The sequence below is a fragment of the Orcinus orca genome, chromosome 10, assembly GCF_937001465.1.
Source record: "Orcinus orca chromosome 10, mOrcOrc1.1, whole genome shotgun sequence".
Taxonomy (NCBI): Eukaryota; Metazoa; Chordata; class Mammalia; order Artiodactyla; family Delphinidae; genus Orcinus; species Orcinus orca.
This window is the reverse complement of record NC_064568.1, coordinates 19,522,011-19,547,500: the sequence shown is the minus strand read 5'-3', so window position 1 is coordinate 19,547,500 and position 25,490 is coordinate 19,522,011. Positions and strand designations below refer to the sequence as shown.

Sequence of the window (25,490 nt, the reverse complement as noted above, 5' to 3'; positions counted from 1 at the left end):
CACGGGGAAAAAGGCAGCATTATTTCAAATTTGAGCTGAGAGTCGTGATTTGTAAAGGGCTCAACAGGAACTGGAGTTGAAATTTGAAGCAAGGAAATTCTTCGACGAGGCACTGATGGACATTTCTCTGTTTCTCTTGGCTCGGTCCAGGTTTTTAGGTCGCTGGGTTTCGAATGGGAGGCCAAATGAGGCTCTCGCCAGCACTGAAACTTTGAAGATGACAATGAGCTTAATCCCTCAGTTTAAATAAAATAATAATAATAATTTAAAAAATCGAATGATACTTCACTCAAGAGTCAGAGCTTTTTATGAGACCTGTTGCCAATGTTAGTATCTGGGAATGATCTCATCTTTCATGCTGGGTAAATTCCAACACACAATTTCATTAACCCAGGTACTGCAAGTGATAAAACTCATTTTTCCCTAAAGAGACAGCTAAAAAGTACCAGTTATACATTTATGAAGTACCAGCAATCAAAATTATGGATTTTCTAAAAGGTTTTTAACTACTTTTATTGAAAGGAAAATCGCTGTCTCAGACTTTTGTGACACTACTGCTAATAATAAATTTTACCATTTAGACATGGCCGTAATATGGTAGACACTGTCAATAAAAGTGTGGAGCAAAGACGATCCCCCTGTCTTTTCAGCGATGCCTTCTAATTACGGGCCGGAAGCGATCACGTGAAACACCTAGGCTAGCTAATGGCTCTTAAAATAGAAGAACACACAGCACTGTCTCTGCAGTGGTACAATGCGCCGTGTACACAGACAGTGATGTGCAGCACTGCGTGAGTAGACAGTCAGAAATTTTTCTAATGCTTTCAAAGCCTACGAGGAAAAATTAAACTTCACTTGCATTTCTGACTAAAATCTGTTTGCTGCAAGAAACGATGCATTCCGATGTTATTTGCTGCTTTTTGAGCAAGGCGATGTGGCACTGGGCCGGTTACCTCTGGCAAACTTGTCTCAACTTTTCTATCGAACGTTCTACAGATCACTAGAGGGCACTGTGGTATTTAGGCCACCCTGACCTCTGAGTACTTGGAAAGGTCTTGAACTCCTGAACAGTGTCAGAAAGGTGAAAGGAGAGACATTTCAAGGGGGAAGAAAATGTTTTTTGGTACCACCTGATCTTCCTCGGTCAAACAACTCAAAAAGGCACGGTAAGTGGGAAAGTCAAATCCAGAAACATATTAAGCTCATTGTGGAAAACTCCACGACTTGTCACCTGGGCTCTGATGGGGGAAAATTTCCTCCCCCAGTTCCGGTGACTGAGATGGGGAGGCTAGAATCACATTTGCATATGCCCACCTTCTAGAAGACTGACTCCCCCTCCACGCGCTCTCCTGCACTCCCCAGAGGTAATTTCACTGCAGAACATCCAGGTGTGCAAACCCAGAGCCACGAATGGGTTTGGAACAATTTATGATATCCGGCCTCCTTCGACGTGTATTAGCATATACCTGGTTTCTTTAACGTACACTTTGTTTTTTCAAAACCACAAACATTGGTGCTGGAATTTCATGTGGAAGTGCTTAAGGGGCTGAAAGTTAACACCTTTGTGATCCTTGCAGCCTCGCGGTGGCTGTGAAAACAAAAGCCTCTTTGTGGAGGCTTTCTTGAAATGTTTTCTTAACATGTTCCAAGTAGTTTTAGGCCGGGAACTAAAGTAAACAAGATGTTACCATGATAAAAACACTTGTGAAAACATTACAGAGCAGCACTTAGGAGTTTCTTGCACATAAAACTCTTCACAGTTTTCAGAAGTGAAATTCAGAGAGAAAAAAAAAAATTTTTTAAGTGAATTAGTGATGAAATAAATGTCCTCTGCTGTCTCCAGCCCTCGACCTTCTTGAAAGGGTCGAAGTTCCACCGCTGGGCATTTCCTCGTGACATTATCCTCCCCGTCTTCTATGACAGCACATATAAAATTTGTTTTGGCTTTAAAAAGTAATGTACATCTGACTAACATGCAAAGGAATTTGGGTTTTGATTGTCTGGCATGGTGCTTCTCTCCATGAGCAATAACCAGGAGATAAAAACAGAAACAGACAAAAAAAAAAAAAAAAAACACACCCCAATTTCTTTCAGACGGCTATCAAGCAAGGGCCCAAATTATACTTTTGTTAGATGTTCTGCAAGTGACTGTCGAAAAGAAAAACTAGGGGAAATGGACACATTTTTCCCAAACACACATGAGGAACTGGTATTTGTGAAACTATGGGGTCTGTGTCTGATTTTACATTCTAAGTCAGAAACAGGAAAATGTGGTCATGATTTAGCCTTCAGATCCACTCGCCACCTTGCCAAAGAATGGTATGGGCCCTTTTTCAAAAAGCAAAGGGGAAGAATTATAGATCCCTGTTTTTATTGGCGAGGACCGTGTCTTCAACCTGGTTAAAAAAAGAATAAAACCTGATCCAAGTGGGGAGAGGACAGGAGGACACCCTGAGCTTCACCTATCTGGATGGCACTGGGCTTCTCTTTGCTAGGCTGTTATCGGAGGATTCCGAGCAATGCAGGGCTGGCGGGCTGCGTTAGAGTTAGCGTGAGTACCTGCCGGCGTCAGTTTCCTCCAACAAACACCACTGTCACATGATCACTTAACGGCGCATAGATTAGAAAAAAAATAATCAGCGCTAAAACTGCAACTTGTTTGGAGAAGAAACAGGGAAATAAATGCACACAATAGACAGGGTACCTGCTGGTTGTGATAAAGCGCCCCTCTGTTGGCTGGGAGGGAAAGACAACAGGATGGTTATTTGTACAGTATTTATCTTTGAAATCAAGGGCCCTGTGGTATCCCCTCACCTTGGGAACAAACAAGAGTGTCAAATCTCTGGTTTTGATTGACCAAGAGTTATGATACTTCTTCCCTCAGGAGGGAAAAAAAAAAAAAAAAGAGGCCACATTTTGAGACCTGTGAGTCCCCCCTCCCTTCTTTTCACCTCTCTCTCTGTCAACAGTGGCATTTTATTGTCACATGGGAGTTTCCTCCTGAACAACTGATCTTGGCCTCTCTAAAAGTTACAGCTGCCTAGCCTGAGCAACAGAAGACTGGAAAACACTTACCAAGCCAAGTCACTCTGCTCTTTCATACTGAACCCTGAAAACCAGGTGGAAGAACACAAACCCGGGTAAGTATAAAAGGCAGGCATGGATATTCTCCCTCAATATGAATAAAAATGAGGGCTCTGTGAATCCACACTAAAGTAACCCAGGGGAGCGATGATGCCCAGGGAATGCAAGAATGTGGCTCAGCTAAAAACATAATGACACCAAAAACTGTATCCTAGGTCAGAGGTCAGCAAACTGGTCCAAGGGACACAGCTACACCCAGCCCTTACAGAGGGTCCTAAGGCTGCTTCCCTGCTACGATGGCAGAGCTGAGTGCTTGTCTCAGAGACTGGATGGCCTGCAAAAGCCCATCATATTTACTATCTGATCCTTTATGGAAAAAGTCTGCCACCCTTGCCCTAAGATCACATCCGACTGTGTAGGACTTCTTACCAGAAATTTCTGGTTAAAAATTACATTAAAGAACGGTCTCTTCTGACATACCAAAGCCCTGCATAGTCACCACCTCTTCCCTAGTTACGAGGTCAGCCATGTTTGGATAGTTTCCATTATTTCTCTTTTAAAAATACACTTAAGGCAGGCTTCCCTGGTGGTGCAGTGGTTAAGAATCTGCCTGCCAATGCAGGGGACACGGATTCGATCCCTGACCCGGCAAGATCCCACATGCCACGGAGCAACTAAGCCCATGCGCCACAACTACTGAGCCTGAGCTCTAGAGCCCGTGAGCCACAACTACTGAGCCCGTGTGCCACAACTACTGAAGCCCGCGCGCCTAGAGCCCATGCGCCACAACTACTGAGCCCGAGTGCCACAAGTACTGAAGCCCGCGCACCTAGAGCCCGTGCTCCGCAACAAGAGAAGCCACGACAGTGAGAAGCCCGTGCCCCGCAACGAGAAGAGCAGCCCCCACTCACCACAACTAGAGAAAGCCCACGCACAGCAACCAAGACCCAACACAGCCAAAAAAATTAAAATTAATTAATTCAAAAAAATACACTTAAGTAGACGACAAAAGAAGTACTTATATTTTTCGAGAGTGCCTGCTATGGGCCAGGCACTTGACACGAGGTACCTTTTTCATTCTCACAACCCCAAGGGGTAGTTATTACTATCGTCCCAAGACACACGTGCTGATACTGAGCTCAAAGAACGCACTCCTAGCAAGTAGCTTCACTGCCCATTCTGCCTTTCTTCAAAGCTTCCTTTATACCTACTGCCTTAGGCAGAGAGCACACAGTTAATAAAATGAGCTGCTTCTAACCAGGCGGTATTATAGAACAGTTAACAGCAAGTCCTATGAAGCCATCCTGTCTGGGTTCGGATCTTGACTCCACCTCTTATAAGTTGTGTGACCTTGGGAAAACTGGTTAACTTTGCTGTGCCTTAGTTTCCTTAACCGTAGGTCGCGAGTAATACTACAGTAATACCACTATAAGGTGGCTGTACTGAACGAGCTATATACATAAAGTACTTGGAACTGTGCCTGCTGCACAGTTCAGGGCTCTGCCAGGGAAGTGTAAAATCAGGGGATTTAGAAGAATCAGGGATTTTTGGGTGAGAAAAACAAGAAATCTGTGAAGCAACACCTAAATCAAAGGCAGAGCAATACGACATTTTTGTTGAGTAGGACTGCCTTGAGAATCTAAGCACCACTGGTATCAATTTGCTAAAACCATAAGAGAACACGTCTAAAGTGGGATAATGGCCCACTCCTGGGCCCAGGAAAGAGGTGCTTTCAGCGCCTACAGATCTGGCAGTTTGAGAAGAAATGTTTGAAACATCACTTCCCACTTCCCGATAATAATGACTCCACTATGATGTCATTCAAAGAGGCCATGTGGCTTTTGTTTGAACCACAAGAAGTATGGCAGCTCTTTCAGTCCAGCTCAATGGAAAGCAAAGTTGGTTTCGCTAAAGCCAATGTGATTACCCTTTAGACGGAGCACACACGTGGGAGACGTGAGTTCACAAGAAGACTAACTTACTTTCCACTACTCTAGGCAAGATCTTGAGAGCTGAAGACAACTCTGAATTTCCCACAGCTGAAATCATGCTGTAGGAGAAACTCAAAATCCCGAAGTTGTCACAGACCGCAGGTCAACGGATAAACTCAGGAAAGCACCAAGAGAACTCTGAGTTCTAGAGGGTTTTTTTCTTATTCAGCATTTACTTTCCCCTCGGCTGGTTTGCAAGACTCATTTTTTACTTTTGTGAACCAAGCGTCTCATCCCCAGCCCCTACGTGGCTCCTGTGGGGTGAACTTCTTCTTCTGCTCCGAAGGTGGGCGTGTGACTGAAGCCTGGCTGCCTCACTGTGACTGCTTCAGAACTAGAACACATGACTCAGTGTGGGCCAATGACAGTCTGCTGAGGACATTTTCCTGGCACTACTGGAAAAGAGATACACTCTGGGATGGATACACCTGTGGCAGGTAAATCTGTCTTCTTCAGTTCCACTTGGCAAGAGCCTGAGAATGAAGGCAACAAAGAAGAAAACAGAGCTAAGGGGCAATGAACCGATACTCCAATAACCTTGTTCAAGCATCAGGGTCCAGTCATGCTTGAAGACAGCGGTACCACCAGACCTCCTCGTTATAGGAGCCAATTACCATCCTCCGCTTTTTCTGGCTTAAACCAATTAAAGTTGGCTTTCTATAGCTTGCAAACAGAAGTCTTCTGGCCGAATATATGTCAATAAATAAGTACTACGAAATAAATAAGCAACAGTTGCGGGATCATAGTGAGCATTCCAATTCCACTGAGCAAAAATGCCACGTCATGTGCAAAACCACAATAAATAATAGAGACATGAATAAAAGTGAAAATTAGGGGCTTCCCTGGTGGCGCAGTGGTTGAGAGTCCGCCTGCCGATGCAGGGAACACGGGTTCGTGCCCCGGTCCGGGAGGATCCCACATGCCGCGGAGCGGCTGGGCCCGTGAGCCATGGACGCTGAGCCTGCGCATCCGGAGCCTGTGCTCCGCAACGGGAGAGGTCACAACAGAGAGAGGCCCGCGTACCGCAAAAAAAAAAAAAAAAAAAAAAAAACAATTCCACTGAGCAAAAATGCCATGTCATGTGCAAAACCACAATAAATAATAGAGACATGAATAAAAGTGAAAAATAAATAGGTGGTTTCCTACATAAGAGCCTGACTCCTAATATCCTTAGAAGAGAAAAGGGCTTTTTTAAAGGAATCAAGTTAGCTTCTAATTCTGATGATCTTCAGATTCTTTTCTTTAGAAATCGATGTAGTTTGAAAAGTGTGCTGTTTCTTTGTGGAGGTATATTTGTCCCCCCAATACATATACATACACACACACACACACACACACACACACACACACACACACACACACACACACACCCCCTAACGCCAGCTCGCATAATAAAAGGAACTAAGATTTGAGGATTAGAGTGGAAATACTTTGCCTATTAACAAAAATTTGTGAGTGATCAATTGGAAAAATGCCCTCTTCCCTCATGACTCTAAAACTGATACATGTCACCAAAAATGTTGACAGCAACTTTATAGTTCTGGAGACTTTATAAAATAAATCGTATTTACAGATGTTTTCTAGCCATTCTATAGAGGAGTGAAATTAGCACCGAGATATTTATCAAAGGTAGCACTGGTGCCGAAGGTGAAATCAGAATTTAAACGTGGTTTCTGCCAAGATCTTTTTGTCTCGTTATCTACAAACAATTAGGCAAGTGATCAGGAAGCAACAAAACAAAGATTCTACAATGAGGGATTTATAAGAGAACAAAGCCCAATAGCTCTAACCAGAATCATCATAATTGTAACGGACTGTTGCTTAATTTAAGATAAAGTATCACTGCTCTTGAGTATTAATATTTAGAAACAATGTAAAATATCTTTTTTAAAATTTTTACATACTTCCGTTTTTAAGGACCACATAATGCTCTCGAAGTAAAATATTACAGCGGGGAAGCTCTACAATGTTTTCACAGACTCCCATTCATTAATCAAAAAAATGATATTCACCAAAAGCGCTTGCAGGTAGCACGAGATCTATCTCTAAGGGTGGCTTTATTAAAATATTTGTACCCAGGTCTGTAAAGAAAGATACAGAGATTGTTCTAATGATAGAAAGACGGCACAAAACCAGAGACCTGCATGTTAAATCAGCCCACCTCTATTTCCTGGGGCTTGAATGAGACAGAAAAGCCAGAGGCAAAGACTCCCCACTGCCCCCAGTCCCGACACCCACTTTGCAAACCGTCACGTACCTATATATACAGGAGTTTTACAAGTGCACATGTTTGCTTCTTGCATGATAGATAAACATACTAAATATAACGTAGTATTATATTCACTCCATACATCAATGATTCACTGATACTATGAATATATTTATGTGATGTCAATAATGCAGGGCGGTTTCGTCTCGATATCTTTAAAGGACAAGGCACCGTAGATGAGGGAAATGTTAACACGTCATGCAGAAGCATTTCACTTCGGTTAGGAGAGGATGAACGTACCATTTACTTACAGGGATGCTTTATCAGTGGTACAGATTCAAATGGGATAACCCAAGTTTTAGTCATACTTTAACTGTAGGAATTAAACTTACTCTCGCCTCCCTATAAGGACAAGAATCTGAACAGAAGTCAACACCAATGCAGAAAGATAAGAATCAGATTGGTAGCTTTTCCCGGGCATCCGTTTCTTACGTTTATAAAGTCATTTGTGAAGAACCAAAGAAGAGGCCCAGTCTCCAAGCTATTAGTGGCCACTAGTTGACACCAATTTTATAAAGCTAGAGCTAGGGCGTATGTCATTGATTTAATATGTAGGGATGTGAATAGAAGTGAAAACTGAATTACTGCACGTTTAATATTGGGAGAATTTTTACTTAATCACTGTCATTCTGAGAAAATAAGTAAATACAGGATCTCACTAAGAGGATCAAAAATGCCCTTGGATGTAAATCCTTCCCCCTTTACAAGGCAACCCTCAGCAGACTCTGTAACTATTCCCGGGACACTGCTCGACATGGTGACTTAGAGGCTACCCTCAAAATGGTGGCGTGAAACTCGCCATCAAAAAGGCACCGCATGAGGAAAAGTACGAAGAGCGGGAGGTGACGGCTACGCGAGAGAAGAAAGCAATATCAAATCCTTCTTACTTTAGAAATGACTGGAAATCTTCACACACTGCTTCACAGCCAGGCCACTTGCATACGCCATGTCCATACAGAGGATGGCTATGGGGATGCTCCTCGTGGGACAAACTGAAAGAAAACACACAGAGGACAAGAGAATAAGTTGGCTGCGCAGAACCCCCCCACCAGACATACGAGGTAAGAGGAGGCAGCCCACGTGGCCAAAGGTGAACCAATCCGTGCTTTCCTCTTCCTGTGGAATTTACGAATTACTTCTGCACGGCGCTCTACTTACAGCAAGAGTTCAATTTCAAAATGCGAACAGCCCAATAGTACAAATGTGCCACCACGTGTGAAAAGTGCTCGACAGGCTTTCGTTAGAGGCAAAGCCCTCCACTCAGACTGCAAAGGGTTCGTTAAAAGGCTAGAACTTATCATTTAACCTACCTAATGAAAATGATAACATCTGTACTTGATTTTGAGATTCTCTCGCTGTTTTCTACCCAGAATGTTACATATTTTTCTCCCCCTCTTCTGCCACCAACAGTATTCCCAAAATTGTAAAATTTTTTCACTGGTTAAGTTTATCAAGCAAAGAAGAGTGCAATTAAATAGTTTAGAGTAAAATAATTGAGAAAGACAAATGTATCCAAGTAGATGATTAACTTAAAAAAAAAAAAGCTAATAGTGGCAGGAAGATTCTATCCCTAAAATTACTAACACCAAAGAGTGAAAGAAAACTTGGCATGAACATGAAAGGGTTAATCCTCCCGTGGGGTTCCAATCAATAGGTAATGATTGGGCCACACGGATCCAGGTCATGGGACGCTTTGATCCATGCCATGTGGCACTTAGAAAAGTGTATCTGTTGTACTTGCTGATGAACCATATTCTCAAATATTTTCTCTATTAGATTTCTGCATCCAGACTTCTTTCAGACAAATTATTTTTACAGTCGTTTCCATAACCTTAGACTCTGTCAAATAGAAACATAAAACTGACATTAAGAGTTCCGTTTCGTACTAAAGCACACTGTCTTCAAGGAAAGGGCTATTTTGCAACTTACTCCACTGCCGCTGCCCGACTTTGAACTTCAAGCACACTGAATTATGATTTCTCTCACACACACACACACACACACACACACACACACACACACACACACACACACGAGAGGCCTGTAGTTTATATAACCCCCAGGATGTGTAGTCATATATTTTATCGATTCACATTCGTAGAGCAGACATACACAAACGCCACTTGTCCCTGACTTATAATTAATCCACAGTGAATGTATTATGAACATTTAAACTGAGGGTCATGAATACCAAACACACGTATACACTGAACAACACTTTATCAAAGATCCATAGGTCTCCCTGTGGCTTTTCAATGATTTGCTTGGCAATCTAATAAAATTTGAAAATAATAAGCTAGTTTCCCCGACAATAGAAAACAAAGCTGGGAAACAACAACAAACAAAAAATGCATTAAACTAACTTAGGAAAGCACTGAAAGGTGCCCCCATGAGAGAAAAGAATAGCACAAGTGAACTAAGGTAGTTACAGTGAGGTTTCTAAAGCCCAATGATACAATGATATTCTCTGAGCGGTTACGAGGGTAAAATTCCACTGGACCGAAGGAAAGAATGACTACCTATCTTTGTTCACCTTCAGAGTCTTTAAAGAATAAAAGAGGTATGATATGAAAATAGAATTAAAAAAAATTACTGGCAACATTTAACATCCAAGAATCCTTCAAAGTACCAAGATTCTCAGAATATCTGAGAGGGAAGGATATCATTTAAAAAGAAAACTGTTCCTACCAACATCTTACAAGGAAAAAGAAAAAATATCCAACCATAATAACTCTTCTCTTTACCAATTTTATTAACATTATTTAAAGTATTTTCACAATCCTAAATGCGTTAGTATATGTTTGTTATAAAATCCTTGAAAAATCTTGAAAAGAAATAACTACCCTCAAGTACACACACACACACACACACAATTTTTGACAAATTAGGCATGAAGATTTGCATCCTTTTAAATTTTAGATAATTTTGAAAATACTCTCTCATGTTATCCACTAATCTTCAAAAGCTTCAGTTACTGATGTGTAACAGTCTGTCATATAGCCTCTTAGCTCGAGCTATCTGCCAAAATTGATATAACCATTCCTCTATTTTGGACACTGAGATTCCCTTCATGTTTCTAATATTTAGGAAAAATGTTAGAAATTAAATTTTACCAGGCAAAACATCCCAGTATATAACTGATTTTTACTAGAAGATATATTCAGAGAAATGGGATCACTCAGTTAAATGAGTACTACGTTTTAAGATTGACCATTAATACTCCATTAGGTTGCTCTTGAGAAATGCTACATGCCCAGTACACTCTCAGCCATTATACCTATTTTGCGTGCTTCTTTAGGTTGGAAAAGAGGAGCCTCAACTAGTGAGGATATAAAATTAGCATCATCAGTTAAAAACTGCCAATGGTTATTCTACTGTGCCTTGTGGGTTAAGCCAGGAGGGTTCTGAAAGTAATAGTAGGAAAGAAGGTACCACGCCTTCACTAGAGGAATTACAACTAGAAATAAAACTACATAATTCAGCACGTGGGCCACCTCCACCCTAACCCCCGCCCCCCGTTCCTAGGCTGACTTATTTATAAAGGCTCCTTGGACTGAATAAAAATTAGTCTCCTCTAAGAATTTATTTGTGGTTCAACTTAATATCCTTATTTCAAAGAAAAGGACCAATGACAACTCACTGAAGCCTCAGAAACATCACCAGTCACACCTTGAAGGCTAGAGGAATGCCAGCTCCTGGCACACGCACACATTTACACACTCAGTGGACCTCTTGAAAATGTGCCTCTGCGTTAGAACTGTATTTTTTATCATGAAAGCATTATATGTTCTTATTTTTTAAAGTTCACCTCATGCTGTGTTGGCTCAACTCTGCCCCACCCTCGTGCCACACCTGACGCAACCCTGCCCCGGCCAACGGTGCGGGCACCCCGGCACCTCACCACACTGCACTCTCCTTCTCGTGGGCTCTAGTTTACAAACATGGAAACACGGGCTACATACCGCTGTCACTTGCTGTTCATATTTGGACACTTTAAAATATACAACTGTCTGAGATAAAGTGCTTGGCTTTGAAAGGAAGAAGAACAGACTGGCAGTGATGCCCTGGTGGAGTATCTCTGCAAAGATACATAAGATACTCCTAACACTTGTCGCCTCTGGGGCGGGGGACCGGGCATTGCGGTGGGGTGGGGAGCAGAGAAGCGGGATTTTCACTGTCTCATTTTTCTCGTATCTTTCGAAGTTTTAATTTTGTGCGTTGTAGGTGCTTTTTGCTGTGCAATTGTTAAATATACGTATACACACACACACACACACACACACACACACACACACACAGGGACAAACACACACATGAAAAAATCGAGTGCTACGCAGGACTCGACTTCCAGCCCGCCACGCACCCTGATGCTGGTGTAGCAAATGCTGTATCCTTGCTGCCTGTGTGGCTGCGTCTCACTTCTGGCCTTTCAGTCACTCCGGAGGAAGCATCGTTAGACCCCACCAGCTGTACCCCTGAATGGGAACTTTTCTGTTTCATCAGAGAAGTGGAACAAGCCTTTATACCCTTACTGCCTTTCAGGGCTTGCCAAAAGGGACAAGATGGGAAATTAAAAAAAAAAAAAAAAAAAAAATGAGTACAGGAATTGTTAAACTTGAATGAATTTAGAATTTCATTTCCAGGATGAAACTTGATGGAAAAATGACCATCTCAACATCTGACGGTCAGATAAAGCCCGTGAGCCCAACCATTTACATATACTGATTACGGGTAGCTCACCCGCGTGAGAAGTATAACTTCTGGAAAGCCGCCAAGATCAGTGCTGAGTAAATGCTGAGTGAAGTGCTGAATAAATGGATGAATAAATAGATGTATTTGATTTTAAAGGGATTTCAACATGCTTGCCCAAAAATTAAACTTCAAAACTTTAGGGTCAATTGTTTAATAAACTATTTTTTACTATGAACTCCCAGGTTGAAAAGTTTTAGGGACAGGGAATCACAACTAGTTCATCTCTACCCACTCGGTACCTAACACAGAACATGGGCTCAATAAATGCGAGACAGACTCATACAGACAATAATATTATTCTATTTAATGTCTGTGTGGATATACACTAAATTAATGTTTGCCTTTTAAAAAATGTCTTGAAGGTACAGCCCAGAATGATGCCAATCCACTTGAGAAGAGAGCATTCGCACCTTCTATTATTTACCTTTAGTCCAAATATTTAAAACGCAGATACTACACACTCAAGAAAAGCCCCATGATCTAAATTTCTCCTGATGACCCTTGGTATGTAAAAAATCGATATATTTATTAACACGAAACAGTGACAGCATTTCAGGTTAGGAAGAACCAACTTGCCATGAAAAGTATAACTACACAAAAACAGGTAATAATTCCTGACATTACCTAATACTAAATACACTCTGTATTATTCAGTATGATGTAATGGTGCCACTGACATTTATTTAAGACTTGTTTTGGTATTTATTCTTCCTACATCAAAGTATACCAGCCAGAGCCTTAATTTCAACACTGACTCTGGCCTTTGAGAAGATTTTACGTAATGGTTATGGTTTTTCAGCGGTGACTATTCACTACTCCCTTCCCAAGTGCGTTACTTAGCCAAAACTTGAACTAGAATCACTGCTAAAACTAAGAACAGCTTCTTACTGCAGCCTGTAGACTTTAGCGGCCCTATGCTCTTGGTCCTGTAAGCTGATTTTCCCTGCGGTAGTAACCAAGAGAATCATCTTTGAAGGAGAGGAAAAGCACAGACACCTCAGAGAACAGGGAACCCTCCTACACCGCTGGGAACGTAGACTGGTGTAGCCACTACGGAAAACAGTATGGAGTTTCCTTAAAAAACTAAAAACAGAGTTACATATGGTCCAGCAACCCCACTCCTGGGCAGATAGCTGAGGGAAACTCTAAGTCAAAAAAATACATGCACCCCAAGAGCCAAGACATCGAAGAAACCTAAGTGTCCATCGACAGATGAGAAGGATAAACTTCTTTCTTGTGTGGTATACGTACACAAAAAAGAATGAAATATTGTCATCTGCAGCAACATGGATAGACCTAGAGATTATCATACTAAGTGAACTAAGTCTGACAGAGAAAGGCAAATTTCATACGATATCATTTATATGTGGAATCTAAAAAAAAAAATGATACAAATGAACTTATTTACAAAACAGAAACAGACTCACAGATATAGAAAACAAACTTATGGTTACCGAAGGGGAAAGGGAGGGGAGAGGACAAATTAGGAGTTTGGGATTGACACACACACTACTATATATAAAATAAATAATCAACAAGGATCTACTGTACAGCACAGGGAACTATATTCAATATCTTGTAATAAACTACAATGGAAAAGAATCTGAAGAAACAAGAAAAGCACAGACGCCTCGCTGTACCTCAACGCCAATTTTCTTTTCTCCTAAAGGCACGCCTCCAGCTTTTCCTGTGTCCTGACCTACGTTCTCACGTGTGCCTTCTAAGTCTCGTCCTATTTGTTTTTTCCCTTTTCCAAATTTGCCCTCTGTTTGTTTGCTCAATTTCTGATTCATCTGTAACAAAAGGCTACATCTGTGCCCATTAGGGTTTATAACTTCTCCCCTTGCCCCCCACCAATCAACCCCAAATTATAAATTGTATTCCATTTCACTAGCATCTTGCTTGATATATTAAGTTACGGAAGACTGTTGGGCATTCTCTAACGGCTCCAATTGATGGAATACATTTTTCTAAGCTTCAATGAGGTATAATTCGTATCCCATACAACTCATTCATTTGAAGTACATAATTCAGGGAATTCCCTGGCGGTTCGGTGCTTAGCGCCGTCCAGTGGTTAGCGTGGTCCTCGGCACTTTCACTGTGAGGGCCTGGGTTCAATTCCTGCTCGGGGAAGTAAGATACCGCAAGCCACAGGGTGCGGCCATAAATAAATGAATAAAGTACATAACCCAATGGTGTATACAAAGTATATAATGCAATATTCACGGGGTTGTAAAACCACCACCACAGTGTAATGTTAGAACATTTTATATCACACCAAAAAGAAACCCTGGACCCATTAGCAGTCACTCCCCTAGTCCCTGCCAACCACTAATCGACCTTCTGTTTCCAGACGTTTGTCTATTCTGAACATTTCATACAAATGGAATCGCATAACGTGTCGTCTTATGTGTCTGGCTTCTTTCACTTAACATCATGTTTTGGAGGCTCATCCACACTGTAGCATGTGTCAGTGCTTCATTTCCTTTTTTATGGCTGAATACTATTCCACTTCATGTATCTAACACATCTTGTTTATCCATTCATCTGCTGATCAACAGTTGGGAGGTTTCTACATTTTGGCTATTGTGAATAGTGGTGATACGAAAATACAGGTACATGTACCTGTTTGAGTATAAGTTTTCAATAATTTGGGGTATATAACTAGGAATAGAATTGTTGGGTCATGTGGTCATTCCGTGGTTAACATATTAGCAGACTATTTCCAAAGCAGCTGCACTACTATTTTTTCAAAATAACTTTTGAAATCGCATTGTTTAAAATAAGTCTCGAAGTTTGATGGAGAGGGGCAGCACTGTTTGAGGGTTCCAATTTCTCCACATCCTTGCCAGCACGAGGTGTCTGTCTTCATCTTAGCCATCCCAGCGGATGTAAATTGGTACCTTTTTGTACTTTTGATCTGTGTTTGTTTAAAGATGAATGATGCAGAGCATCTTCTCATGTGCTTATTGGTCATCTGTGTGTCTTCTTTAGAGAAATGTCTATTCAGATCCTTTGCCCATTAAAAAACACTGGGTTCTTTTTATTGTGGACTGCAAACGTTTTTTTCATGCATATATTTTCTGCACGCAAGTCCATGATGAGATATATGATTTGCAAACACTGATTCCCATTTTGTGGACTGTCTTTTCAGTTTCTCGATGGTATGCTCTGAAGCACAAAAGTTTGAAATTTTGATTAAGTCCAATCTTTTTCTTTTCCCCCTTTGCTTCGCTGCGCTTTTGGTGTCGCATCTAAGAAACCACTGACTGAGCCAAACTAATAAAGACTTATTCCTATGTTCTCTTGCAAGAGCTTTAGCACTCACATTTAATCAATTTTGAGTTAATTTCTGTATTTTGTGTGAGGTAGGTGTCCAACTTCATTCTTTTGCACGTTGTCCCAGCACCATTTGATGAAAAGACTGTTCTACTCCAGATGAATTGTGCTGTGTTGGCACCTTTGCCAAAAGCCAAATGAACATAAATGTAAAGATTGGAGGGGTTTTTTTTCTTTTCTCTCTCTCTTTTTTTTTTTTGCTTCACTTTTGCTGGATTTCTTTTCCCCAGATGTACTACTCCCATTCTCAAAAGAATTTATACTCAAAATATAAAATAACTCTTGAAATCACATTGTTATAAAGTAAGTTTTGAAGTTTGATTGGGGGGGCAGCGATACATTTTTAATAAAAATAAAACTTGAGCAAGTGAACATTTTAAGGAATGAGTGCCGAGGGACAGTTTTTATTTTCCAGATCCTGTTGATCCTCTGTGTGCTGAAAAGTCTTTTCAGAATGTACTTGGTGCACCTCTCTGCCTAACAAATAAATGGAGTGTAACTTACCCTTTTATTGAAGGTCAGTAATATTTCTCTATGGGGAGGGGTGGGTGCCAGGTGAATGAAAACCTCATTCCGCATTAATAGATGCGCTAAAAACCAGGAACCTGCAAGTCATTTAACTGCCCTGCCCTCCAATTCCTCATTTGAAAACCAAAGGGGATCACACATGATGACCTGTGCTGCTTCTCCCAGTTGGGAACGCCTCCACCAAACTTCTACCAGTTATGCAGATGAGAGAGGGTGTGGCACAAATGACATCCCTTGTTATTGACAAGATGAAGAAGGAGTAGGTGCTTAATGAGGATGGGTTAAAGGAATGAATGAGATCCACGCCCTTACCTCTGCTGGGGGGGTGGGGGTGGGCAGGAAGCTCTCTTCTTCTAAACCCTTCCCCACCCCCCGCAGATACATACACCAAAAAATCACAACTAACCCCCTTTGCCCACTGGCCACCTGCCTCTTTCCCACCATGTTGGCTTTTCATCCATGCAGCCATCGTTAGTGCAATGCTGACCCTGAGGCAGGCAGCCAGGATACTAATGATGAACACCAGTTCTCTGACAAACCGCATCTGTGCCTGTCTCTGGCTCAAGTCTCTCCTTGTCTGTCTGTCTGCTTTCCAATTCTTTGGTCTCATGTCCATGCGCACACGCTTCTTTGTGCCCACCCCGTAACACTGTCGGCCGTGGAATCTTCCCCGCTCAGATCCATCACAGCCTATGATTTTGGTGACCAGGAGATGCTCATTCCTAGCCCCAAACACGAAACGATTCCAGATACCTCAGGTTTCCAGCAAGGTGTTCTCTTCAAACACAGTTCCAGGGCTACCCATTAATAAAAAGTACTTTCCACTAAACTGTGATCATAACAAGAGCACGCGTCAGCGGAAGCCACTGCCGTTTTAAACCTTTTCCTTTCTTTTGCTTTAATGCTTTAACGACAACTTACACAAAAGCGATCCTACTTTCCTTCTTTCTCTTTTCTCTTTACTTTTTAGTTCTTATCACATCTCCCTGACTTCTACTTTGCTACCATAACCTACTCTCAGTAAGATTTTAAGTAACGTACCCAATATCTTAGGTTTGAATATGGGAGCCTGAATTTGATTTCGAGTGATGAAGTGATAACTGAAAATAAAATATCATCAGACTTCAGATGCTTTTACACTAAATTTTCAAGAACGAATTGATATCAAGTGTTTCTGATATGTACAGTAAGTCTACTTGAATGAAACCAAACTAGTTGAGCTGGCTTTGGAACTTGATCACAGATGACCATATAAAAAAGAACAACGTAGATTCCCAAGAGCAGAAGAGATGATTACTTATATATCGAGCACAATTTTCCATCTTAGAGTTTATTGTTTGAATACTTTTCATACTAGAGTATAACTCCTCAAAACCAGCCAGGAGTCCAATCCCAGTCTCTTGCAGTAAATAAAAGGACAGGTCAAGTTTCTTCAGGTGTTATACGGTAGCATCCGGGGGGAAAGGTCCTACACTTGCCTTGGAAAAGTGCAAATGATACGTGGGAACAGGGGAAAGGGTGACTCAAGCACTGTATCTTTTTTCCTGGTGCCTTTGTGAAAATGACCTTTCTCCTTTAACTTTCACTGAAAACACTTCAAGAAGCAAATGGGCTGCTTCTTTTATACTGAAGAGTTGGGGCATGACTTTGGCCTTTACATTTCCAGCACGCTGCCTTAATCTGTGCTCATTTCAGAAATACTCCATCCTTAGGTGTTTATTAATCAGGTTTCCAAAAGCAAGTTGGCAATCAGCTCTATAATCTCACCGCCAAGAGACGGGTGTTTTACTAAAGCCCATTAAAGGGCCTACTCTAGAGCAAGGAAAGATGGAGTCCTCTGCAAACTGGGAGATGCACACACATGCTTCTCCCTTTCCCGCTCCCACGCAGTGAATCCTTGACTCTCCTTCCCCAGAACATTCATCATCTCAATTTTCTGCTGCTTTTCAAATCATGTTTAATTAGAGGATTTCACATTCCCTTGTGATATGATATTCATGAGGAAAACTTGCAACTGGAGTGACTGTGAATTAGTCTGCTAAGTGCCAGATTTGTGCTTTTAAACAATGATGGAGATTATTGTTATTATCTGCTCTCAATATTGGGCCTCGAGACGTGAGGGCTACCTTAAGTAACTTCACATCTGAAATACAACCTATTAACTATTTACGTCCGTTTTTTTTTCCCCCCCTGGAAATACAAATTATCCTGAAAGAAATACAGCGTCACCTTTCTACAATGGACCCCATTAGGGCATGGGCAACTAACGTGGTGAGCTGGGTGACTCTGAGTTACATAAAAATACCCTCGCTTTCGTAGTTATGGATTCACGCTCGGGTAGACTGGAGAACAATTTTGACATCAGATCTGTGACTTCTCAGGGGTAGCTTTTCATAAACCCTGTTTAAGTTAATCAGTTTCAAGAAAAAGTAAAAACTTGTAATATGTATATGCAGGTATGGCAAACGTTGAAGATGGCAAGGGAATGACTCAAAGATTGTTGCGTGGGATAAAAGGATTAAAACTGGATCTATAGGTAAGGATGCTCACTCTGCCTTTTTCCATTGCTAATCAAAGACTAATGCTTCTCAAATTCTCTTATAGCTGTAAATCGCCTGGAGATCTTTTTCACATGCAGATTCTAATCCAGCAGTTGTAGGGTGGGACCCAAGACTACGCGTGTGTAGCACGCTCCTGGATAACGCTGCTGCTGTTGGACCCTGGAGCTCTAAGGAGCTTGAGAGTTCCCTGTTCCGGATCTGACCTAAAAGTGAGCGTACTTACAGAAACACACGTGAGCTGTCTTCTCTATTAACTGTGGGGTGAAAAGCAAACTGGGGATGGATAAACATGGAAAGCGGAGACACCGGGCAACCTCACCAAGCAATAGGTACAAACTCATGAAAACTCTCACTGGCCCAAAGTTATTTAAGAAGTATATGCAAGTCTTTTTTTTTTTTTTTTTTAATATAATGAAACAGGTAAGACTAAAGGAAGTTAGCACCGGGAAGAGGCCATCATCTCCCGTTTCTATTCAGCAAACACCAGTTTCACGTTAGCACGGATCTACTGAGTGACTTGGCCAGTGAACAGTGTTTGCCAGGTACTCTACTGATCAGTAGTACCCCGGAGTACACTGTTGAATCTGGGTTTGACAACAACTCAAAGCTTCACAGGTCCCAGACTCTAGGGCTGCCTTGGGTATCCATCCTCTAAGCCTTCATGGCATCCCTGAACCTGGGAGGAGAGGATGTACGTGTGAATAAGTAGGATCTTGAATTAACTATTTTAGGAAGGGGAGTGACGCACTTGGGCTTTTCTAGGAAACCAGGGGGTATCGTGCAAGCGGGGTTTCAATCCACTTGGCATAGTACCATATGCAGTCAAGGCCCCTCCTCAGTAAAGAGAGGGAAATCCTACCAAAATATCCCAATAGGTGATATACACGGACTCAACGGTGGCCCACACGATGTCAGGAAGAACAAGAAAGCGTATTTCTACAAACCGGCAGATTTACTTTAATTTGTATTAGCCAAAAATATATCTAGCATCTGCAACTTCTGGTTTCACAGATATCATGTCTAAGGATGAGGCTTATTTTATTTAAATTAAAAATGACTCGATTTAAAGAAAATAATATAAATTACAATAGTCATCTAAGCAGATACGGCAAACCTCATGACAGTGGGGCACACATTCAAATGACAAACTTTCAGAAAACAGAAGTGCGTGAAGGAGTCCTCAAGGAGAGGCAGTCTGTAACTGGGTTTACTTCCTGAGTCGACAGTGACCCAGTGGTTAAGTCTCTTTAATTTGAATTTTCAACAGGGAAGGAAGAGCCTCAGAATTATCCTTGACTGATGGGACAAAGACCCACAAAAGCCACAAGAGCACAGGGCAGTGTGTCGGATGCTTCGAGGACTAGACCCTATCCTTTAGGACCAGGGAGCGTCCTACGTGTAGACTATCGATGTTAAATCAGCTGCTTCACCAATGGTAAGAACTTGAGGTTGGGGGCCATGATGACAGGTCGTAAGTCTGGCAGTTACTCTCTTCACCATCCCCTCCAATCCGGCTCTACCTCCCTTTTCAGATTCACTGGGCAAGACGTGCAATCTTGATTCTCAGAAGCCTGTGGCACAGCAAGACAACGGAGCAGAGAAGGAGAGGGGGAGTACCTGTGGGCTGGTCGGTGTGTTCTGATCCATCACCAACACAGAGCGGGTGATGACAAAGGCCGAATGCCTGTTTGCATGGTGACAAGTGAAGGGATACATAAAGGAAAAGGACAAGAAGAGGCGGAGGTCCAGCTTTTGTTTCTGACACCCATAAGGGCGATCGCTATGCTGAGGTTGTCAGTGAGAGTTTCCCACTGGCAGCATTAACACTGGGATCTTGTTAAGAAAACAGAATGCTTTCCAAAGAGGGGCTGTGAGCAACTGTGTCAATACAGACATAGGGACCACTAATCCAAAAGATATTAACACCATTAGGCAGGCATGCGCATTACGTCCATGCGAGTGTTTGCACTGGTGAGTCACAAGGTCTGTGTGGAACCCTGTCCATATGTTAGAGGAAACAACAAGACCCGGAAAACCAAAGAGCATAAATGAAAGTTCCAACACTAATTCTTCTCATTTAAGCCCTGCCCCTGACACTCTGTGGAAGTCAGCACAAGCATACTCCAGAACCAGAAGAATCACGTAACAGAAGCGTGAGGGCCAGATCAGGAAGCAGGAGGTGAAGGGACAAGGGACTTAGAGAAATAAAGTGGCTCAAAACCATTAGGCACTTGCATTTATGTTTCCTAAGAATTACTTCCTACTTTATGTCATTCCTTTTACGTCTCAGCAGTACAAGATGCTTCATTAATGGTCACTGGATTAAACTCTTCTCTGCCTTTGATTCAGCATTTTTGTTTGTTTGTTTTGGTTACTGGGGGGCTTTCTCTGGCCATGCCACATGGCACCTGTGATCTTAGGTCCCTGAGCAGGGATCGAACCCGCACCACCTGCAGTGGAAGCGTGGAGTCTTAACCACTGGACCGCCAGGGAAGTCCCTCCGCATGTTTTACGAAACACCTACTTTGTGCTTAAGCATCGCGTTGGGTTCCTAGATCAGAGTCTATAAACTGGGATGCGTAAGAAGATCCGTGGGAGGGCGCTAGGATAATATTACCACTTCTGTATGCATGTGTTAATATTAGAGCTTTTGTATGAATAGATACTTGTGTACCTATGTGTATACATTTCTCACCTTCTTACTCTTTAATTTTTATACTACAGGTACTATATTAAGCATGTATATAATTGATTAAAAGTATCTTTAGTAGGGGTGCATACTCAAAAGTTTTAATATTCACGGGGTGACTAATCAAACACATTTGGAGGTCATTGGTATAGACTGTGACTAAGTTCTCATCCTCTCCAGAAGAGTTCTGCCCAATTCCCCAGTTGAGGGGAAAGAGAGAGAATTGAACAGACGGCTGGAACATAAAATTCTGTAATATTTGATCTGGGCCTTTGAGTATCAATTGAAGCTCAATGCTAAAAGGAATAGGATGAGAAGAAGGCAGGTGACTAAGGCACAAAAAGCTATTTCATACATAAAAAAAAAAAAAAAAAAAAACTTAGAAAGAGCCAGAGTACTTACAAATGATTTAAAGGCCAACATGAGGATATTTTAAAATGATTTTTGTTCCATGAAATAGTTCACATTGGGTCACAGTCTCAAGACCTGTTCTCTTTGAAATGTTGAGTCTTGGCACTGGACCCAGACTGTCCGAAAGACTAGTGAATAACAGTTATCAAGATCCCTCCTCTGTCACTTCGAATCGGAGGAGGGGAAGAAGGCCATGGAGTCAGGACAGATGTTGGGAGGTCCTACAGCAGTGGTTCTCAGAGTTCGGTCGCTGGGAACTTGTCAGGGATGCACATTCTTAGGCCTCACCCCAACTTACCGAATCAGAAACAGTAAGACTAGGGTCCAGCAATCTGTCGTTTAGCCAGTCCTCCAGATGATTCTGATGCAAGCTAAAGACTGAGAATCAATGTAACCAGAAATCCACATTTTCCCTCCTGTTTGGAGCACATAAGTATCAATATCAACAAAGACCAACCAGGTACTTCTACAGCATCCGTGGCCAACGGGTAGCTACTACTATTAACGAGTTCCTGAGCCTTATTAAATTCATAAATTCGCTATGTTCTGAACACGCGGTCTCTGCAGTGAAATGCAGCACCAACCGCATGCCAGGCTGGCTGTGCTAGATGACCGGGATGTGGCAATCGACAAGGGACACGGAACCTTTCCTTCCTGGAGTCCACTGCATCCAAAAATCTCACCTGAGGCAAACGTGGGGGCTGTGTGGAACTACAGACGTGACGATATTCCACCAGGGCTCGTGTTTAACAAACTATACACGCCATCACATTTTGCCTATCTTCGTATCACTGCATTATTTACACTGCGTTGGCAAGTGTCTGCCTCTGTGTTTGTCTCTCTAGACTGTGAGCTCCTTAAGGGAAAGACCTACGTTCGAGTCATCTTTTAATTCCCAGAACCTATAGAGTTATTAGTGTGTAAATGCTCAATAAAGGCGGCTTGAATGAATAAATGACTTTAACAATAAACAAGAGTCATTAACATTTAATTAATTAAATCATCAATAATCATTTAATATCCACGGAGCACTGCCTGTGTGCCAGAGACTAAAATGTGTACGAACTCATTTCATCTATGAGGCCAGGCTTGGTAACAGACCCGTTTCACAGAGGGCGCACTGAGGCACACCAAGATTAAGTACGTGGAGTGGGCCGCCTGCCCTGGAATGCAGGCCATCCGGTTTGAGTCCACACTCCTAACCGCTAAACAACAAAGCCGCCCCCGCACTAATCGAGGTAAGAGCCATGATCTAGCAAAACATGCCTCAAGGTCCTCTGCTTCTGCTGTGCCCTCCGCCTGGAGAGCTCTTCCCTGACTTCTTCATGTCTGTTCAAGGGTCACTTCCTCAGAGAGGCTTTGCCAAACCCATTTATCCAAACAGTGACCTTAGCCCCGCTCTTCCTGCTTCACTTTTTTTTTTTTTTCTTCAGATCTTAATTCTATCTGTCTTTTTTTTTTTTTTTTGGCGGTACGCGGGCCTCTCACTGTTGTGGCCTCTCCCGTTGCGGAGCACAGGCTCCGGACGCGCAGGCTCAGCGGTCATGGCTCACGGGCCCAGCCGCTCCGCGGCACGTGGGATCTTCCCGGACCGGGGCACGAACCCGTGTCCCCTGCATCGGCAGGCGGACTCTCAACCACTGCGCCACCAGGGAAGCCCCCTATCTGTCTTTTTATTACGTGATTATTTGTTTGTTCTATTTCTCTTCCACTGCAACATCAGCTCCACGGGGTCAGACTTTGTCAAGCTCATGGTTCTATCCCTCGAAGCCTAGGACACCTGGGACGGGGCTAGTGAAGTTTTGCAGAATAAGCGGACCTGCCTCAGTACTGTCTGGTGACTTCTGTCCTGCAAAGGCAGGCTTTTTTTTTGTTGAACTCTGGACAACTTCCCCATTTATCCTTGTTAAGTTTCTCTTACTTCTGTCTGTACAATCCTCTAATTTATTCAAACACTACTGGATTATTCCAGCTCTTGGTGTCATTTTTTTTTTTCTAATTAAAGTAAGCTGCCATTTATTTCTCACACTGATCTTTAACACGGAGACATCCTGTTCTCGTCGTAAATATGACTCATACGGAAAAATGTAAGTTGAATATAGGGGCTCATGTATACCAGAATGTTACCATCAATATTTCAGATATAAAAAAGGAGACACGAAGCCAGAGATGCCTGTCCAAGTTGAAGGTCTATAAGTAATCATTTCAGTGGAGTTTTTTAGCCTTTTGGATGTATAACCTGAAATTCCACCAGATGACTAAAATAGCCCCTCTTGAAAGCAAATACCACATCATTTACACACACACTTTAGGTTTCTCTTTCCTTTTGCCATAATACACCTTCAAACTCAACATTCACAGCCAGGATGTAAAATACACACACAGAACAGATCCTTCAAAGACAGACCTCAACATATTTTTTTTAAAAAAGGAAAAAAAGAAAGAAAGAGAAAGAGAAAAAGAAAGGGAAAGGAAAGGAAGATCAACTTGCCATTTGACTGATTTCCCTGAAGACTGTAAAAGGAATTGAAATCTGAAGGTCATAAAAGTGTGCCCATTTGTTTAGGGAAGTCTTACAGGTAGTACAAATACATCAGCTACAGTTGCTATGGGGTCTGTTTGTTTACCAAACGAGAATCCACGTAGTTACACAAAAGCAGAACAACATTTGGGGATATAAATGGAGAAGGCTTTGCCTTCTGGTAAAATTTCCAAAGTGCCTTTTAAAATGTTCCTGTTTTTCACCTTCTTCACTGGGAAATCTGTTTTCTAGATTCTCCCTTTTCAGTTCTAGCCCTCCAAGGAATGCCTTACTCTCAGATTTCTAAGGCTGGTAATGATTTGCTTTTCCTTTTCCCTTTCTCTTTTTTAAGATGTAAAGACTAAAACCACTAGCCCAGCCACCCGAACTGTACAATGAAAGTAAGTTCTCACAATACAAAAAAAAAAGAGAGAGAGAGAGAGAGAGAGGAAAAAAACAAAAACTGCAGAGTTTATAGACGAATTCTAGGACAGGCACGTCATACTTAAATTGAGTTAATTCACGAACAACCACCCAGAAAGGTGTCTGTGTATGTGTAAATGACTTTCTATGAACCAGGTATGTTTCACGGACCTGAATTATACCTGCTGGGTTAACCATTGGCTTCTAAAAAAATAAAAGGAGGGGGGGTTACGTGGGAAGGAAACCAGCAAGACTGTTCTGCAATTTCTGAGTTGAGCGTGTGTGTGCGCGTGTGCGCGCGCGTGTACGCGATAACTCAGATCTGCCATTAAGCAAACTGCACCACAGAGGCCGCTGGGAGCGGAGGGCTTCTCTTCACACTACACTGACCACGGTACCCACCAGGCACAGCCCCGGCGCCTTTCTGTGAATGGGACGCGCTGCCATATGGACGAAGACACTGAACTAGCTGTACAAGTCCTGGCGACATGTGCCCAGGGGACTGTCCCGTAGTCACACCACCTGGGCTGTGGCAATTGTGCTCTGTCTGTGCAGAGGCACGGAGGAGCCCAGCAGGATGTTATTTCTGAGTACACACAAAAAGGAAAATTACAGTTAGGAGAATTCTCTGGCTAGCGTATCTGTTGCTCAATTCCCGAAATAGTTTCCCAGAGGAACGGTTATCTGCTTTATTCACACAGGCAGAAATGACAAGCTGGAACACATATTAACAATTTCCCTTTGTGAGCTTCCACTATTGTTTTAATGAGGAGAATATGCTTTGTAATATACTTGGGCCTTGACGGATCACAAAGCGGGGTGGAAGAAAGAAAGTGAGGACGGCCGTGCACGTGTGGCCGCTCACTTGTATCACCCGAGCGAGCAGGTCTGCACAGTGGTGCCTCCCTTGGAAAGAGCCGCA

General features: G+C 42.3%; 1 protein-coding gene across 9 annotated transcripts in view; it reads right to left on the bottom strand.

Moving 5' to 3' along the window:
- FOXP1 (forkhead box P1) overlaps positions 1-25,490 on the bottom strand; it is a 502,464-nt gene that overhangs the window by 50,596 nt on the left and 426,378 nt on the right. For all 9 annotated transcript variants that reach the window (XM_049715811.1, XM_033424880.2, XM_049715807.1 and 6 more), the window contains one exon: positions 8,232-8,336. In XM_049715811.1, the coding sequence (XP_049571768.1) occupies positions 8,232-8,336 (105 nt within the window). The remainder of the gene's footprint in view (positions 1-8,231; positions 8,337-25,490) is intronic.